We start from the raw sequence: 15,716 nt of genomic DNA, 5'->3' as shown, positions 1-15,716 counted from the left end.
TTGGGGAGGCCGAGACGGGCGGATCACGAGGTCAGGAGATCGAGACCATCCTGGCTGACACGGTGAAACCCCGTCTCTACTAAAAAAATACAAAAAACTAGCCGGGCGAGGTGGCGGGCGCCTGTAGTCCCAGCTACTCGGGAGGCTGAGGCAGGAGAATGGCGTGAACCCGGGAGGCGGAGTTTGCAGTGAGCTGAGATCCGGCCACTGCACTCCAGCCTGGGCGACAGAGCGAGACTCCGTCTGAAAAAAAAAAAAAAAAAAAAAATTAGCACTCTCCTGAACTGGGGACATTGTTCCCTAAATAGCATTTCTAGCCACAAAGGAACCTAGAGAAGACAGATAAAATGACCAGCACATAAGCAGTAGGGAGGAAAGGGAGGTGTCAGGACCTTGTCCAGGGAGCCAGCTAGCTTCTAGTCTGGACATAGAGTGATGTAGAGTCCTCAGCTCACTTTAGGATAGATCTGCCAAGGAGCCTAGATACTTAAGTTTTCTGGGCGGAAACAGGCCACTAGGGGGAGGTGCAACTTACTTCTTCTAGTGGGAAATGATTTATAAAACCGAATCAGGGACCTCAGCATCATCTAGTCCTTATTTTACATTAAGAAATAACTGGCTCAGAAAAGGAAAGTGATATACCCAGGAGGCTACCCTGCTAGAATGTAGCATTTATTCAGTTTAACCATTTACAGAGTCTTTGCGGTGTACATGCCAGGTCTTGAGGGTGTGACCTGACTGTGAGCTCTGTGAGGTGAGGACAGCCATACACAGTTCTTGGTCCATGTTTGATATCATTATTTGCAACTTTATTTATTTATTTATTTTTGAGACAGTTTCGCTTCTGTTGCCCAGGCTGGAGTGCAATGGTGCAATCTCGGCTCACTGCATCCTCTGCCTCCCAGATTCAAGTGATTCTCCTGTATCACCCTCCCGAGTAGCTGGGATTACAGGCATGTGCCACCAGGTCCGTCTAATTTTGTATTTTTAGTAGAGATGGAGTTTCACCATATTGGCTGGTCTTGAACTCCTGACCTCAGGTGATCACCCACCTCGGCCTCCCAAAGTGCTGGGATTACAGGCGTGAGCCACTGAGCCCAGCCTGTTTGCAGTTGTTGATCAAGCACTTCTCTGTACCAGACACTGGGGTTTATAGCATTTAATCTTCATAACAGTGCTATGAAATAGGTACCTGCCTATATAGCTAGTAAATAGCACAGCCAGCAGGGTAAAACCAAAAGCTTTTTTTCTTAGTAACTTCATTTTACTGTGTCAAGTAATACTTGAGTGCATAAATACACAAAGGAAAAAAAGAAAAACGAACCTCGTCCTCAGGTCTTTAGCCTGATACTGGTTGTTCCTGAACACAGTTTTCTCTCTTTAGCCTTCAACCTGGACTACTACACAGAGGTTCTGGACCTCTCCTACCTGCTTGACCACCTGGCTTCTGACCCTTTCTTCCGCCACTACCGCCAGCTCAATGAGAAGCTAGTGCAACTCATCGAAGACTATAGCCTGGTGTCCTTTATCCCTCTGAACATCCAGGTACTGGGGGCTAAGACAGGACTCTGACAGTGCCTGGGATTCACCAAGCCAAAAGCACAGGATGGTTTGAGGGCTTAAACAATGGTCTTTGCCCTGGGTTGACTATCACTGAGTAATCTTAGTTTCAGGACCAGGGGCTGCTGTAGGGGCAAAATTCCAGTAAAGAGAGTGGACCAAACCTTTGCCTGTCTATTCTATTTTGCTGGATCCTCTCTTCACATGTTCCCTCCTCAGTGTGAAAATGGGTGAGTTCAGAAAGTCATCAGCAAGAAACTTGACCAGGACCAGGGACAAGTCTCTTAAGCCCATTCAACTGGGCAACTGTCTGTTGACTTTGCAAAGTGGTACCCAACCCCTGTGCCTCTCACCTTTACCCTGCAGAGATAACCTGGGAGACGCAGGTACATGTTAGATTCCTTTCTGCAGTGGGTGAACTTGAGCTAACTTGTCTCCTCACTTCTAATGCCACGCTTATATGAGGAGATGAACTCTATAATATCAATCATAACAGTTACCTCTTATTTATGACTTTCTGTGCTGGGCACTTTGCTAAGGACTAGACATATGTAATTTTGGTTTGTCCTTCCCACCATGTGATATATAGACTGTTTTTATTACTGTATATGGATGAGGAAACAGTTATAGTTTTTTTTGTGTGTGACGGAAATCTCACTCTGTCGCCCAGGATGGAGTGCAGTGGTGTGATCTTAGCTCACTGCAACCTCCACCTCCTGGGTTCAACCGATTCTCCTGCCTCACCCTCACAAGTGACTGGGATTACAGGCATCTGTCATCATGCCCAGCTCATTTTTGTATTTTTAGTAGAGACAGGGTTTCACCATGTTGGCCAGGCTGGTCTCAAACTCCTGACCTCAAGTGATCCACCTGCCTCAGCCTCCCAAAGTGCTGGGCTTCACAGGCGTGAACCACTGCTCCTGGCCCAGTTATAGATTTAAAACATGCATATTTATTGGATATCTGCTTAAGAGAAGTACTGTGCCAGGCACTGGGAATACTGCGACAGATGATCTGGCCCTAAGAGGTGCTTAGTTTAGTAGGGGAGGCAGGTGAGTTAATAGGCATTTATTACATGTACAATAGATGTAAACCTAGGGGACTATGGATGTGCATAGGGGAGCTTATGTGTTCTAATCTGAGTGAGTTGGTGGTCAGAAAACATGGGATTTATCCAGCCTTTGGGGACATGTAGAACTACTCCAGGCCAAGAAAGCTACATATACAGAGGCAAGATGGAGGAAGGTGTATTTAGAGATTGCAAGCAGTTTTACACACTTCTGTTTCACTCACAAAACTGTTTCTCTCCTCCCTGCTCAGGACAAGGAGAGCATCCAGCGAGTCCTGCAGGCTGTAGATAAAGCCAATGGATACTGTTTCGGAGCCCAAGAGCAGCGAAGCCTAGAGGCCATGATGTCTGCCGCAATGGGAGCCGACTTCCATTTCTCTTCGTATCCTTGCCAGCTTCCTGGCCATAGCGGAGAGGGTGAGACATGGGGCTCAGGAATGGCCACAGGAGGTGCAGTCATCATCCTTCTGGGTGACCTTTTTTTTTTTTTTTTTGAGAGGGAGTTTCCCTCTTGTTGCCCACGCTGGATTGCACAATGTCGCAGTCTTGGCTCACTGTAACCTCTGCCTCCCAGGTTCAAGCGATTCTTCTGCCTCAGCTTCCCGAGTAGCTGGGATTACAGGCATGTGCCACTGTGCCCAGCTAATTTTTGTATTTTTAGTAGAGACGGGGTTTCACCATGTTGGCCAGGCTGATCTGGAACTCCTGACCTCAGGTGATCCACCCGCCTCAGCTTCCCAAAGTGCTAGGATTACAGACGTGAGCCACTGCACCCACCTGTGGATGACTGATTCATATTGATCAGTTGGGCTTCCTGATGACTGTCTCTCATGTGCAAAGGTGGTCCCTTGGCTTCAGAGTTGGTTGTACTGAGGACAAGGGATGATATTGAGCAGTAGGAGCAACAAATACAGAGGTCCAGAAATCAGAGGGCATTGGTCATTTGGGAGAGATGCAGGAGGTCCAGTTGCCTGGTGTGTTGCATGTGAAGAGGAAAGGACTTTGCAGGGGTGCAGGCAGGGCTGCCGAGGGAGGGGCCTGAGTGCCCTACTAAGGAATGTGGACTTCAGTTCATGAGTGGGCAGTGGGAGCCACTATTCAAGCAGTACTGTTGAACAGGGTATGACACGATCACATGTACATTTCAGGAAAGCCCCTGCAATTGTGGAAAATGCATTTAAGGGATGTGATTGGGGGCAGAAGAGTTTTACAGTCTTGTTAGGTGAGAAGGGATGAAAAATTTGTAGTGAGAATAGAAAGGTGTGGAATGGAAAAATACTAAGGAGATAGACTATAAGAGTCAGTGACTGAATGGGTAGATGGAGCTGGAGCAGAATTTAGCTTCCCACATCTCTGGCTTAGACAGTGCATGGGTGGTTTTACTAATCACTGAGGCAGGAAAAGGAGGAGGGGGCAGGTTTTTCACATGGATAAAAGGGACAAGAGCTGGCAGATATGCTGTGTTCAGGGGTCCATGGGACATCCAGAGCTATCCAAGAGGTAGCCAGACTTTGGAGCTTGGTTAGTGACTAGTGAGGCTGGAGCCAAGAGGTGTCCATCAGGTCACAGAGGCCATGCGTGAAACAGGACAGGAAAGTCCAGGCCCTCTAGACTGATGCTGTCACAGATTCAGCATCTACGCAGCATGCTGGAGACAAGGGGGACTCAGAGTCTTAGGGTACAGAGGAAAAGAATTCCAGCCAACACTTACTGATCTGTGTCAAGCCATATGTGGGAAACAAAGCTCATGGGGCGGGGGTTGGATGAATGACTTACAAATAATGGTAGTAGAGTGTGCAGTCTCTGGTGAAGGTACTAAGGAGCTGTGTCACACCTGCAGTTAATGTAGGCCAATTGGACTGCATGTGCTCAGCAAGGGAGGGGAGGAGCAATTTTTTGTTTTTTAAATTTAAGATGGACTTTTGGCCGAGCGCGGTGGCTCACGCCTGTAATCCGAGCACTTTGGGAGGCTGAGGCGGGCGGATTACAAGGTCAGGAGATCAAGACCATCCTGGCTAACAAGGTGAAACCCGTCTCTACTAAAAATACAAAAAATTAGCTGGGTGTGGCAGCATGCACCTGTAGTCCCAGCTGCTGGGGAGGCCGAGACAGGAGAATGGTGTGAACCCAGGAGATGAAACTTGCAGTGAGCCGAGATCATGCCACTGCACTCCAGCCTGGGCGACAGAGCGAGACTCTGTCTCTTTGAGACGCCTCGGCCTCGGCCTCCCAAAGTGCTGGGTGAGCCACGGGTGTGAGCCAGCACGCCTCGCCTTTTTTTTTTTTTTTTTTTTTTTCAGTAGAGATGGGGTTTCACCATGCAGCCTAGGCTGGGAGGAGCAATTTAAATAGTGTTGTAATATTTTGTACACTGTGCACATGGTTCGCAACTTAAGATGGTTCAACTTTACAATGGCGTGAAAGCTGTATGCATTCAGTAGAAATTGTACTTTGGGTACCTATCAATCATTCTTTCACTTTCAGTACAGTATTCAGTAAATTACATGAGATATTTTTATTATAAAACAGGCTTTGTGTTAGATAATTTTGCCCAAATGCAGGCTAACGTAAGTGTTCTAAGAATTTTGAAGGTAGGTGAGACTAAACTGATGTGTGGTAGGTTATGTGTATTAAATGCATTTTCGACTTAAGATATTTTTGATTTGGGATGGGTTTATCAGGATGTAACCCCATCATAAGTCATGGAGCATCTGTACGTTACTTTATGTATTCATATATATAAAGGATTCTATTCACAAAACCATGTATGCTGCATTTAACAAATAATTTGAGGAATTTTCAAGGGTATTTTTAACCATATAGATTTGTGCTGATTTTAGATTCTGCCCCAACCCTAACCGACTTAAGATTCAGCAGCTCTCAGCAGGGCGCAGTGGCTCACGCCTATAATCCCAGCACTTTGGGAGGCCGAGGTGGGCGGTTCATAAGGTCAGGAGATCGAGACCATCCTGGCTCACACGGTGAAACCCTGTCTCAACTAAAAATACAAAAAATTAGCTGGGCGTGATGGCGGGTGCCTGTAGTCCCAGCTACTTGGGAAGCTGAGGCAGGAGAATGGCATGAACCCAGGAGGCGGAACTTGCAGTGAGCCGAGACTGTGCCACTGCACTGCAGCCTGGGTGACAGAGCAAGACTCCGTCTCAAAAAAAAAAAAAAAAAAAAAGATTCAGCAGCTCACTATAAGAGAGTAGGGAGTGATACAAAGAAGGGAGCGGTTAGCTCTGCTGAAGGGTAGGTGGGTAAGGAAAGCTTTATGGAGTCGTGGCACGTGAGTTGCATCATTTCAAGGTGAGGGTTAGCCAGTCTAATGAAGAAGGAAAGGGAATTCAAGTTAAAGAGAACAGTATATGCAAAGGCATAGAGGTTCAAAGTTGAGACAGGTTTTGAGAGTTGCAAATAAGATGGCATGGGCCAAGTGTAATGGCTTCATGCCTGTAATTCCAACATGTTGGGAGTTAAAAGGTGGGAGGATTGCTCAAGGCCAGGAGTTTGAGACCAGACTGGGCAACATAGTGAGACCCCATCTCTCTCTCTTTTTTTTTTTTTTAAGTATAGAAATTTATTTTTGACAAAAAGTAGGGGCTGGGCATGGTGGCTCACACTTGTAATCCCAGCACCTTGGGAGGCCAAGTGGGGGAAGATCACCTGAGTCCAGATCACCTGGCCAAATGGTGAAACCATGTTTCTATTTAAAAAATACAAAAATTAGCTGGGTGTGGTAGTGCACGCCTGTAGTTCCAGCTACTTGGGAGGCTGAGGCAGGAGAATCGCTTGAACCCAGAAGGTGGAGGTTGCAGTGAGCCAAGATGGCGCCACAGTACTTCAGCCTGGGTGACAGAGTGAGACTCCATCTCAAAAAAAAAAGTAGGATGACATGACTTGTGAGCAGGGCAAGGACTCAGAGAGGGGAGCAGCAGTGGGGCCAGACAGGTAGGCAGGTAGGAGGTGAGGCTTTGTATGCCCTACTCAGGAATGTGGGCATTAGGTCAGAGATAAGCAAGGTGGATTTTACTGATCCTCAGTGATCTTCAGGGCCAGCTTGCACAGAAATAAGGCAGTATCTGCTGTGGAAAAGTCACTGGGAAGGGGCACCAGTTGAGAGTCAATCTGACTAGGGGTGAGATGGATTTTGGTTGATGGATTCATAGAGACAGTAAAGAAAGGTCTGTAAGGGCCAGGCACGGTGGCTCACGCCTGTAATCCCAGCACTTAGGGAGGCAGAAGTGGGCAGATCACGAGGTCAGGAGATCGAGACCATCCTGGCCAACATGGTGAAACCCCATCTCTACTAAAAATACAAAAATTAGCTGGGTGTGGTGGCGGGTGCCTGTAGTCCCAGCTACTCTGGAGGCTGAAGCAGGAGAGTTGCTTGAACCAGGAGTTGGAGGTTGCAGTGAGCTGAGATCGTGCCACTGCACTCCAGCTTTGTGACAGAGCGAGACTTCGTCTCAACAAAAAAAAAAAAAAAAGAAAAAGGTCTGTAACTTGAACATCATTTGGTGGGCTAAGTATTTTATTTGCAGGGTCATTTAATTCTCATTTCAAGCACTTTTATAAGTGAGGCGACAGGCCCAAGGTCCCTCTCCCGGGATGTTTTGGAAGAACAGTTCAAACCTTGGTTTTGCTGGGTGTAGAATCTCAGTTTCTTCCTTTGGAGCCATTTGGTAGTAGAACAGCCGTGGTGTCCTAACATAGCCAACCTAGCCATGGCCAACCTCCATCTCCTCGTCAGACCCCAGACCCAGACATCATCAGGATTTGAACCCACTTGGTCTGGCTCCAGAGCATGTACCATAACACAACATTGGAAGGTTAGCGCTCTTCAGTCCTTTGATCCGCAGCAGTGTGTGGAAGAGGCATATAGAGGAGGAGCGTTTGAGTCTGGATGTTTTTGGAGGCTTCTCATACTTGATTGGTCCCTATAATTTATGAGGAAGAGAGGGATGAACATGGTTGGAGTGTAGGCATCAGCGGAAGTCACATCCTGCCCAGACCAGCTCCCCATCCTCTGCCTATGCTATCAGCCTTGACGCACCCCTCCTCAGCACACTGGGCATCCAGGAGAAGTACCTGGCACCCTCGAACCAGTCAGTGGAGCAGGAAGCCATGCAGCTATAGCAACAAGGTGGATCCTGGAGAGCAGGATGCATAACCCAGCACTGGGGAAAGTGGAGGCTCCTGAAGCAGGCTGCAGACCCAAGAGCAAGTCCTCCCAGCGAGAGCTGGTGGGCTGGCAAGGGGATATTGAGCTCTGCAAAGGACTTCTGGCCAAAAAACCAGACATGGCACCAAGCAGAACACCTACCATACTGTCAGTGGTGTCTGTGAGCTCTGGGCCCTGCCACCAGAAAGTCGAGCACTGGTCCTACTCAGGCTGTGACGGAATGTGCTGCAATACAAGAGTTTATATTCTACTTTTTGTGACTTCCAAACTCTTCTTCAGTCTTCCGGGCCCAGGGGTTTGGGGAAGAATGAGGGAGTGTCACCTTCCCTTGGAATAATCAGTATTTCCCCAAAGCATATAATTCACATTCAGTCACATAGGATTGACATTCAGTCTCTAGTCAGGTGTTTTTATTAATCTTCAGTTTTTGGTTCTCAGGTTTGTTTGTTATTTAAAAAGATGAGGTCTCGACTGGGCGCGGTGGCTCACGCCTGTAATCCCAGCACTTTGGGAGGCCGAGGCGGGCGGATCACGAGGTCAGGAGATCGAGACCATCCTGGTTAACACGGTGAAACCCCGTCTCTACTAAAAATACAAAAAGTTAGCCGGGTGTGTGATGGGCGCCTGTAATCCCAGCTGCTTGGGAGGCTGAGGCAGGAGAATGGCGTGAACCCGGGAGGCGGAGCTTGCAGTGAGCCGAGATCGTGCCACTGCACTCCAGCCTGGGTGACAGAGCGAGACTCTGTCTCAGAAAAAAAAAAAAAAATGAGGTCTCACTATATGGCCCAGGCTGGACTCAAACTCCTAGGCTCAAGCAGTCCTCCCACCTGAGACGCCTGAGTAACTGGGACTACAGGTGTGAGCCACTGTGTCCCAATATTTTCAGTTTTAACAGAGCCTCAAACTCAGCTTTCACAGGCAACAATTCCTGGCTAGACCTTTATTAATGTTTTATATTCATTTTATTTGTTTTATGGCTTTATTCTATTTTTGACAAGTGTTGACTAGTTTTCTATTTACAGTAGTGGTTAAAAGTTTACTTCAAGGCCGGGCACGGTGTCTCATGCCTGTAATCCCAGCACCTTGGGAGGCCGAAGCCAGCAGATCACAAGATCAAGAGATCAAGACCATCCTGGCCAACATGGTGAAACCCTGTCTCTACCAAAAAAATGTAAAAATTAGCTGGGCATGGTGGTGCATGCCTGTAGTTCTAGCTACTTGGGAGGCTGAGGCAGGAGAATTGTTTGAACCCAGGAGTCAGAGGTTACAGTGAACTGAGATTGTGCCACTGCACTCCAGCCTGGTGACAGAGTGAGACTTTGTCTCAAAAAAAAAGGTTTGCTTCAAAAATGAAATACAAGGCTGGGCACGTTGACTCATGCCTGTAAGCCCAGCACATTGGAAGGCTGATGTGGGCGGATCACCTGAGGTCAGGAGTTCGAGACCAGCCTGGCCAACATGGTGAAACCCCTCTCTACTAAAAACACAAAAATTAGCTGGGCATGGTGTTGCATGCCTATAATCCCAGCTACTAGGGAGGCTCAGGGAGAAGAATTGCTTGAACCCGGGAGGCAGAGGTTGCAGTGAGCCAAGATTGTGCCATTACATTCCAACCTGGGCGACACAGCGAGACTCCATCTCAAAAAAATATATAAGTTGTGTAAAGAAAAATATTAATATATAATATGGCAGTTCCTATGAGAGTGTGGCAAAAATTAAGAGGGCTTGAAGTTTTTTCTTTGCTCTTCTTGCAACTGGCTGGATGCAGTTCATATATTTTTCAACCAGTAGGTGGCACCCCAGCCCTACTTTTTGCAGTTGTAACCTGGTGTTAGAAGGGGCAGGACTGATGCCCTGGGCAAGACTGTTATGCCAAGTTTTATTTGCATACATTTGGACTTTTTTTTTTTTTGAGATAAAGTCTCTCTCTGTTGCCCAGGCTGGAGTCCAGTGGCGCAATCTTGGCTCACTGCAACCTCCGCTTCCCAGGTTCAAGCAATTCTCTGCCTTAGCCTCCTGAGTAGCTGGGATTACAGGTGCCCGCCAACACGCCTGGCTAATTTTTGTATTTTTAGTAGTGTCAGGGTTTCACCATGTTGTTCAGGCTGGTCTTGAACTACTGACCTCGTGATCTACCCGCCTTGGCCTCCCAAAGTGCTGGGATTACAGGTGTGAGCCACCGCACCTGGCCACATTTGGACTTTTTAACACACATGAAGTGCTTGGTATTTTAGAATGCTTCCACACGTAATCCTCATTAGAGATAGACAAGATGGGGAGAATTAATAAGCCATTACCCATGTTACAGTAAAGAAGCAGAAAGATGAGAAGTTTGAACTTTGGTCAGCCTGGCTCATAAGCTGTTTCGCTGACTAAATTGTGAGTATCCCTCCTTTGGTATATTTATTGGTGAGAAGTCACAGTCCTTGTCCCACAGGTTTTGCAGCCAATCAGGAGAAATAAATTAGGCACCTATAAAGTATTACTAAATCATAGATAGTTCACCAGTGGTTTGTGCAGTTGGCACATTCATTTAGGGACATCTGTTCTGAAACAGCATTGAAATAGGACTGACTGTGCTTTGCTTTCTGGTTGTGACAGCCAGAGCCAAAGGCAGATGAATGAGGGGATATGAGGAGGCTACTGTGACTGGAACAGTATGAAAGCAACCTCAGCTCCCACGCCTGGCTCTATAGGGGATAATAACTGGGTGCTGCTTCCCAGCCTCTTTCATCTGAGAAGTTCAAAGCACCTCACCCCTATTAACACCCCACAGAGTAGGCAGGAAGTACCAATAGAGCAAGCCAGGGAAACTGAGGCCAGGAGGCACAGCCTGGGGCTAGCTGTGAATCACCTGTGGGGCCTAGAGCCCAGGAATCCTGACGCCCAGACTACTGGACAAATCTTTATCAGGGCGTTAGGGTGGGTGCTATGCTTTTGAAAGCAGTACCAATGGCTGTGGTCATGGGTTTTGATGCTTGCCCATCACAGAGGCCCCAGCTCTCACCAAAACAAACCAAATGGGGGCTGGAAGGCATCCTTTACAACTTTATGGCCTCATATGCAAGCACCCTCAGCATTTTCTGCAGCCATCGAGTGGGGATAGGTGGAAATAATTCAGGGCCTTTATTTTCAGGCCATGGTTTGACAGCAAGGGTATTTTCTTCCCCAGTAAATGTAGCTTCTGTCTACCTTCCACTGGCAGCAAAGTGATTTTCTGTTCTCTGCATATACTGAGGGGATCTGCACAGTGCAGAAAGGAAGATGTCAGATCCAAGTGAGGCCTGTGCAGTGTGAAATGTCTAGGGTAGAAGAAAGACCATCCTCCATTATGGCTGGCATGTGGCAGTCATCCTTAAGATTATTTTAAAATTTCCTAATACAGGAAAGTAAAAAACTTAGAAAATGAAAGAGAAGGCCAAGCATGGTGGCTCATGTCTGTAATCCCAGCACTTTGGGAGGCCAAGGCGGGCAGATCATCTGAGGTCGGGAGTGTAAGACCAGCCTGGCCAACATGGCGAAAACCTGTCTCTGCTAAAAATGCAGAAAAATTAGCAGGGCATGGTAGCATGCGCCTGTAATTCCAGCTACTTGGGAGACTGAAGCAGGAGAATTGCTTGAACCCGAGAGGCAGAGGTTTTAGTGAGCGGAGATCGCGCCATTGCACTCCAGCCTGAGTAACAAGATCGAAAGTCCATCTCAAAAAAAAAAACAAACACGAAAATGAAAAGAGCAAATGAGTCACCCAGAATCCCATAACAGAAGCTTTCTGTGGGGTCATCTGTTTAAAAGAAAAATAAATTCTATATTCAAATCTATATTTTGTGTATTCTCTTTTTTTCTCATCTCTGTAAACATCTGGAGGTATTTTGTATATTCTTTCAGTCTTATTTTTGTATACCTAGGGATGGATATTGCATTTATCTAAGTGCGATATTTTATGATTGTGTTATATCCTGCCTTTTTCAGTTAACACCATTCCATGTAATAAAAAACAGATACAATTCCTATAATTCCAGCACTCTGGGAGGCTGATGTGGGAGGATCACTCGAGCCAGGACATGGAGGCTGCAGTGAGCTATGATCGTGCCACTGCACTCTAGCCTGGGCAACAGAGTGAGACCCTGTCTGAAACAATCAAGTAAATAACCTTTTTAATGTCACCATGGTAATAGTCCATGGTTTGGCTATAACATTGTTTACCTATCCATACTCCCGTGGTTAGCCTACTACTAGCCTACAAGTCATCATCAATTTTTACTTTTGTAAATAGTGTGATAATTAACATCTTTGTACTAAAATCATTGTCTGAATCTCTGATTTTTAACTTGTGAGGTAGTCCTGGAAATGAAATAATTGACATATTCCAGGTTCGGGATTCATGTTGCCAAAATGCTTTCCAAAAAAGATACCACTTTACATCTCACTGATAGTGTCTGAAATTGCTCTTCTCATCTCCAGACTTCACTTGACAATTCTCTACAACTTTGGGAGGGAGGAAGACCTCTCTGAGTGCCTTAGAAGGGACCTTCCTGGTCATCCCTACTAACCAATGACATTAGGTTATATGCATTTCTTGGCTCTGAATTGGGGACCTCAACAATTAGAAGACAGTATAGAATTGGAAGAACTTAGCAGGGACCATAGGTAATTGGAAAGGTTTCCAGCCTGACTAAGAGGCTTATGCGTGAGGTTGAGGCCCTAAAGCCCACAGAGCTGAAGCACATCCTTTCTGCCTGGGTTAGCAAAATGCCCACCCGCTGGTGGCTGAGAATATGGGAAGTATGGTCCCATTAGGATCTGTGGGAAAGAGAAAGGGGAGGTCGATTTGAGGAATTCTCTGTCCCTTTCTCAAGAATCCTAAGTGGGGAGAGGAGTGACTTCAGACCCACTGAAGCACTTTTAAGGATCACACCAATTTTGAAAGCAGTGAAGTGGCCCAATTATCCCAGAATCCTGGAGGGAAATTCTCTAGCAAAACACTAGTCCCCTCCTCTCTCTTTTCTTCTCTTGTCTCTGGCTTTTGAGCCTTTACTTACCCAGCCTGATCTGGGCCGTTCACTGTCTTTTCTTGTCCCATTTAGAAGGAGTTGCAGCACATACCTCTATGGCATCAGGCCTGCTAAAGATGGGGAAACCCATGTGCCTCATTTCGAGCCCAGTGTGACCTTTTCCAGCCAGGGAGCTAACTCAGCCCAGGTGTCGAGGTGGGCCAAGACAGGCTGTGACGGAATGGGGTGGGGATTTAGGGGCCAACTGAGGTGGAAAAAAGACAGTAAAAAGAGACAGTATTGGTAAATTACTCTGGATGAGAATACACGGCAAGGGCTTTTTTTTCCTCCTCATTCTAAAACTCTGAAGCAGTTGTGGAGAAGGGACATGAGAGGCCCCTTCGTAGCCATGCCAAATAAACTTGAATTTTTTTTTTTTTTTCAAGACAGGATCTTGCACTGTCGCCCAGGCTCACTGCAACTTCCACCTACTGGGCTCAAGCCATCTTCCACCTCAGCCTACTGAGTAGCTGGGACTATAGGCCCATACCCCCATGCCTGATTAATTTTTGTATTTTTTGTAGAGATGGGGTTTCGCTATCTTGCCCGGGCTGGTCTGGAACTCCTGAGCTCAGGCTGTCCTCCTGCCTCAGCCTCCCAGAGTGCTGGGATTATAGGCATGAGCACCCGGCCAAATGTGAAGTCTAATGCAGTGTGCTTGCTATGTCAGTTTAGCTTCCAGGAACGTCCCCAGTGCCTCCCTTTGCACTGAATTATCACCTCCAAGTTCTTCCTATATATTAATCCTGGAGCCTGCACGTTGCTTTGTGGAGTCACAGAAACAGCAGAGAAGGGAGACTGGGACATGGGTTAAGATTTCCTTCAACTATGGCCGGGCGTGGTAGCTCACACCTATAATCCCAGCACTTCGGGAGGCCGAGGTTGGGTGGATCACGAGGTCAGGAGATCAAGACTCCTGGCTAACACAGTGAAACCCTGTCTCTACTAAAAAATACAAAAAATTAGCCGGGCGTGGTGGTAGGCACCTGTAGTCCCAGCTACTAGGGAGGCTGAGGCAGGAGAATGGCATGAACCTGGGAGGCGGAGCTTGCAGTGAGCCGAGATTGCTCCACTGCACTCCAGCCTGGGCAGCAGAGCGAGACTCCATCTCAAAAAAAAAAAAAAAAATTTCCCTCAACTCATAAATCATAATATCAGTAATCTCAAAGGTCACATAATTTATTCTTTTTGATAGAGATGGGGTCTCGCTATGTTGCCCAGGCTGGTCTTGAATTCCTGGGCTCCAGCAATCTGCCTGCCTTGGCCTCCCAAAGTGCTAGGATTACAGGTGTGAGCCACCTCACCTAGTCACATAATCTTTTCTGAGATAAAAGTTTCACATAATCTTTTTTGAGCTAAAAGTCACTCCTCTGTACAGACAAGAAAATCTCAGATTAGCTTTACTCTAGAGGAGAAAAGGGAGAGAATGTCTCCCTGCCTGCCTTCTTTCAACAAATATTTCTTTAATACCATAATATATATTCAATCCTGTACCTAGCCCACCACCGATTTGAAGACTTGATGCTTTTCAGAGTCCCAGGATTTTTTTTTTTTTTCAGGCCTAGTCTTGCTGTGTCGCCTAGGCTGGAGTGCTGTGACACTATCTCGGCTCACTGCAACATCTGCCTCCCGGGTTCAAGCAGTTCTCTGCCTCAGCCTCCCTAGTAGCTAGGATTACAGGCACCTGCCACCACGCCCAGCTAATTTTTGTATTTTTAGTAGAGACCAGGTTTCACCATCTTGGCCAGGTTGGTCTTGAACTCCTGACCTCGTGATCCACCCGCCTCGGCCTCCCAAAGTGCTGGATTTACAGGTGTGAGCCACCGTGCCCAGCCCAGAGTCCTGGATTTTACTCTTTTATTTCTAGACAAAGGGTTATAGTTCCCAGAGAGCTGTAAGGAGAAGACTGGGTGGAGATGAGAGATGAATCAGCCTCTGACACCCCCAGGGTGACATACCTGTCTGCTGCCCCCACAGACATTCCTGGCTCCTGACTCAGTGGGTAGGTGGGACTAGGGGGATTCTGAGAGGAGGGGGACCTTCTTTGCAGAAACCTGCCTTTTCCACTCCCCACACAGCAGGGATGAGGTGGACCCTGTGAACAGGGTGAAGAATTTCAAGGAACTAAGAGTGGAATCAGGTTAAGAAAACCTAAACTTGGTCAATGAGCCTGGAAATTGGTCCAGTTCACAGTCTTTTCTCATTTAAGACAATTCTTTTCTGCCAGAGACTAGGGTGGAATTAGATTGAGAGGAGAGTAAGAAGGCTTTCTTTTCATTTTAATTTTACTTATTTTTTGGAGACAGTCTTGTTCTGTTGCCCAGGCTGAAGTGCAGTGGTGCAATCTCAGCTCACTCGCAACCTTTGCCTTCTAGTTCAAGATATTCTCCTGCCTCAGCTTCCCAAGTAGCTGGCACGACAGATGCGTGCCACTATGCCTGGCTAATTTTTATATTTTTAGTAGAGATGGGATTTCACCATGTTGGCCGGGTTGGTCTTGAACTCCTGACCTCAAGTGATCTGCCCACCTCGGCCTCCCAAAGTGCTGGGATTACAGGCGTGAGCCACCACATCTGGCCAGAAGAAGGCTTTCTTGATTCTTAGAAAGTCTAAGATAGGAGCAGGGCACCATAACATAATGTAGTTAGTTTGGGTTTTTTTGTTTGCTTTGTTTTGTTTTGTTTTTTTGAGACAGAATCTTGTTCTTGTTGTCCAGGCTGGAGTGCAATGGAGCAACCTCGGCTCACTGCAACCTCTGCCTCTCGGGTTCAAGCGATTCTTCTGCCTCAGCCTCCCAAGTAGCTGGGATTACAGGAGCCCACCACCACACTCAGCTTATTTTTTGTATTTT

At 47.0% G+C, this 15,716-nt stretch overlaps 1 protein-coding gene across 1 annotated transcript in view; it reads left to right on the top strand.

Annotated features, from left to right (window-relative positions):
- Nucleotides 1–8,064, top strand: part of GPN2 (GPN-loop GTPase 2) — an 11,510-nt gene extending 3,446 nt beyond the window's left edge. Inside the window, exons 3-5 of the mRNA XM_025383424.1 lie at nt 1,385–1,545; nt 2,881–3,011; nt 7,696–8,064. Of these exons, the coding sequence (XP_025239209.1) occupies nt 1,385–1,545; nt 2,881–3,011; nt 7,696–7,768 (365 nt within the window). The 3' untranslated portion in view covers nt 7,769–8,064. The remainder of the gene's footprint in view (nt 1–1,384; nt 1,546–2,880; nt 3,012–7,695) is intronic.
- Nucleotides 8,065–15,716: the final 7,652 nt, after the last annotated feature.

This window comes from Theropithecus gelada, chromosome 1, assembly GCF_003255815.1.
Source record: "Theropithecus gelada isolate Dixy chromosome 1, Tgel_1.0, whole genome shotgun sequence".
Lineage (NCBI taxonomy): Eukaryota > Metazoa > Chordata > Mammalia > Primates > Cercopithecidae > Theropithecus > Theropithecus gelada.
Note: the sequence above shows the minus strand (reverse complement) of the source record. Positions and strands in the feature narration are given on the sequence as shown.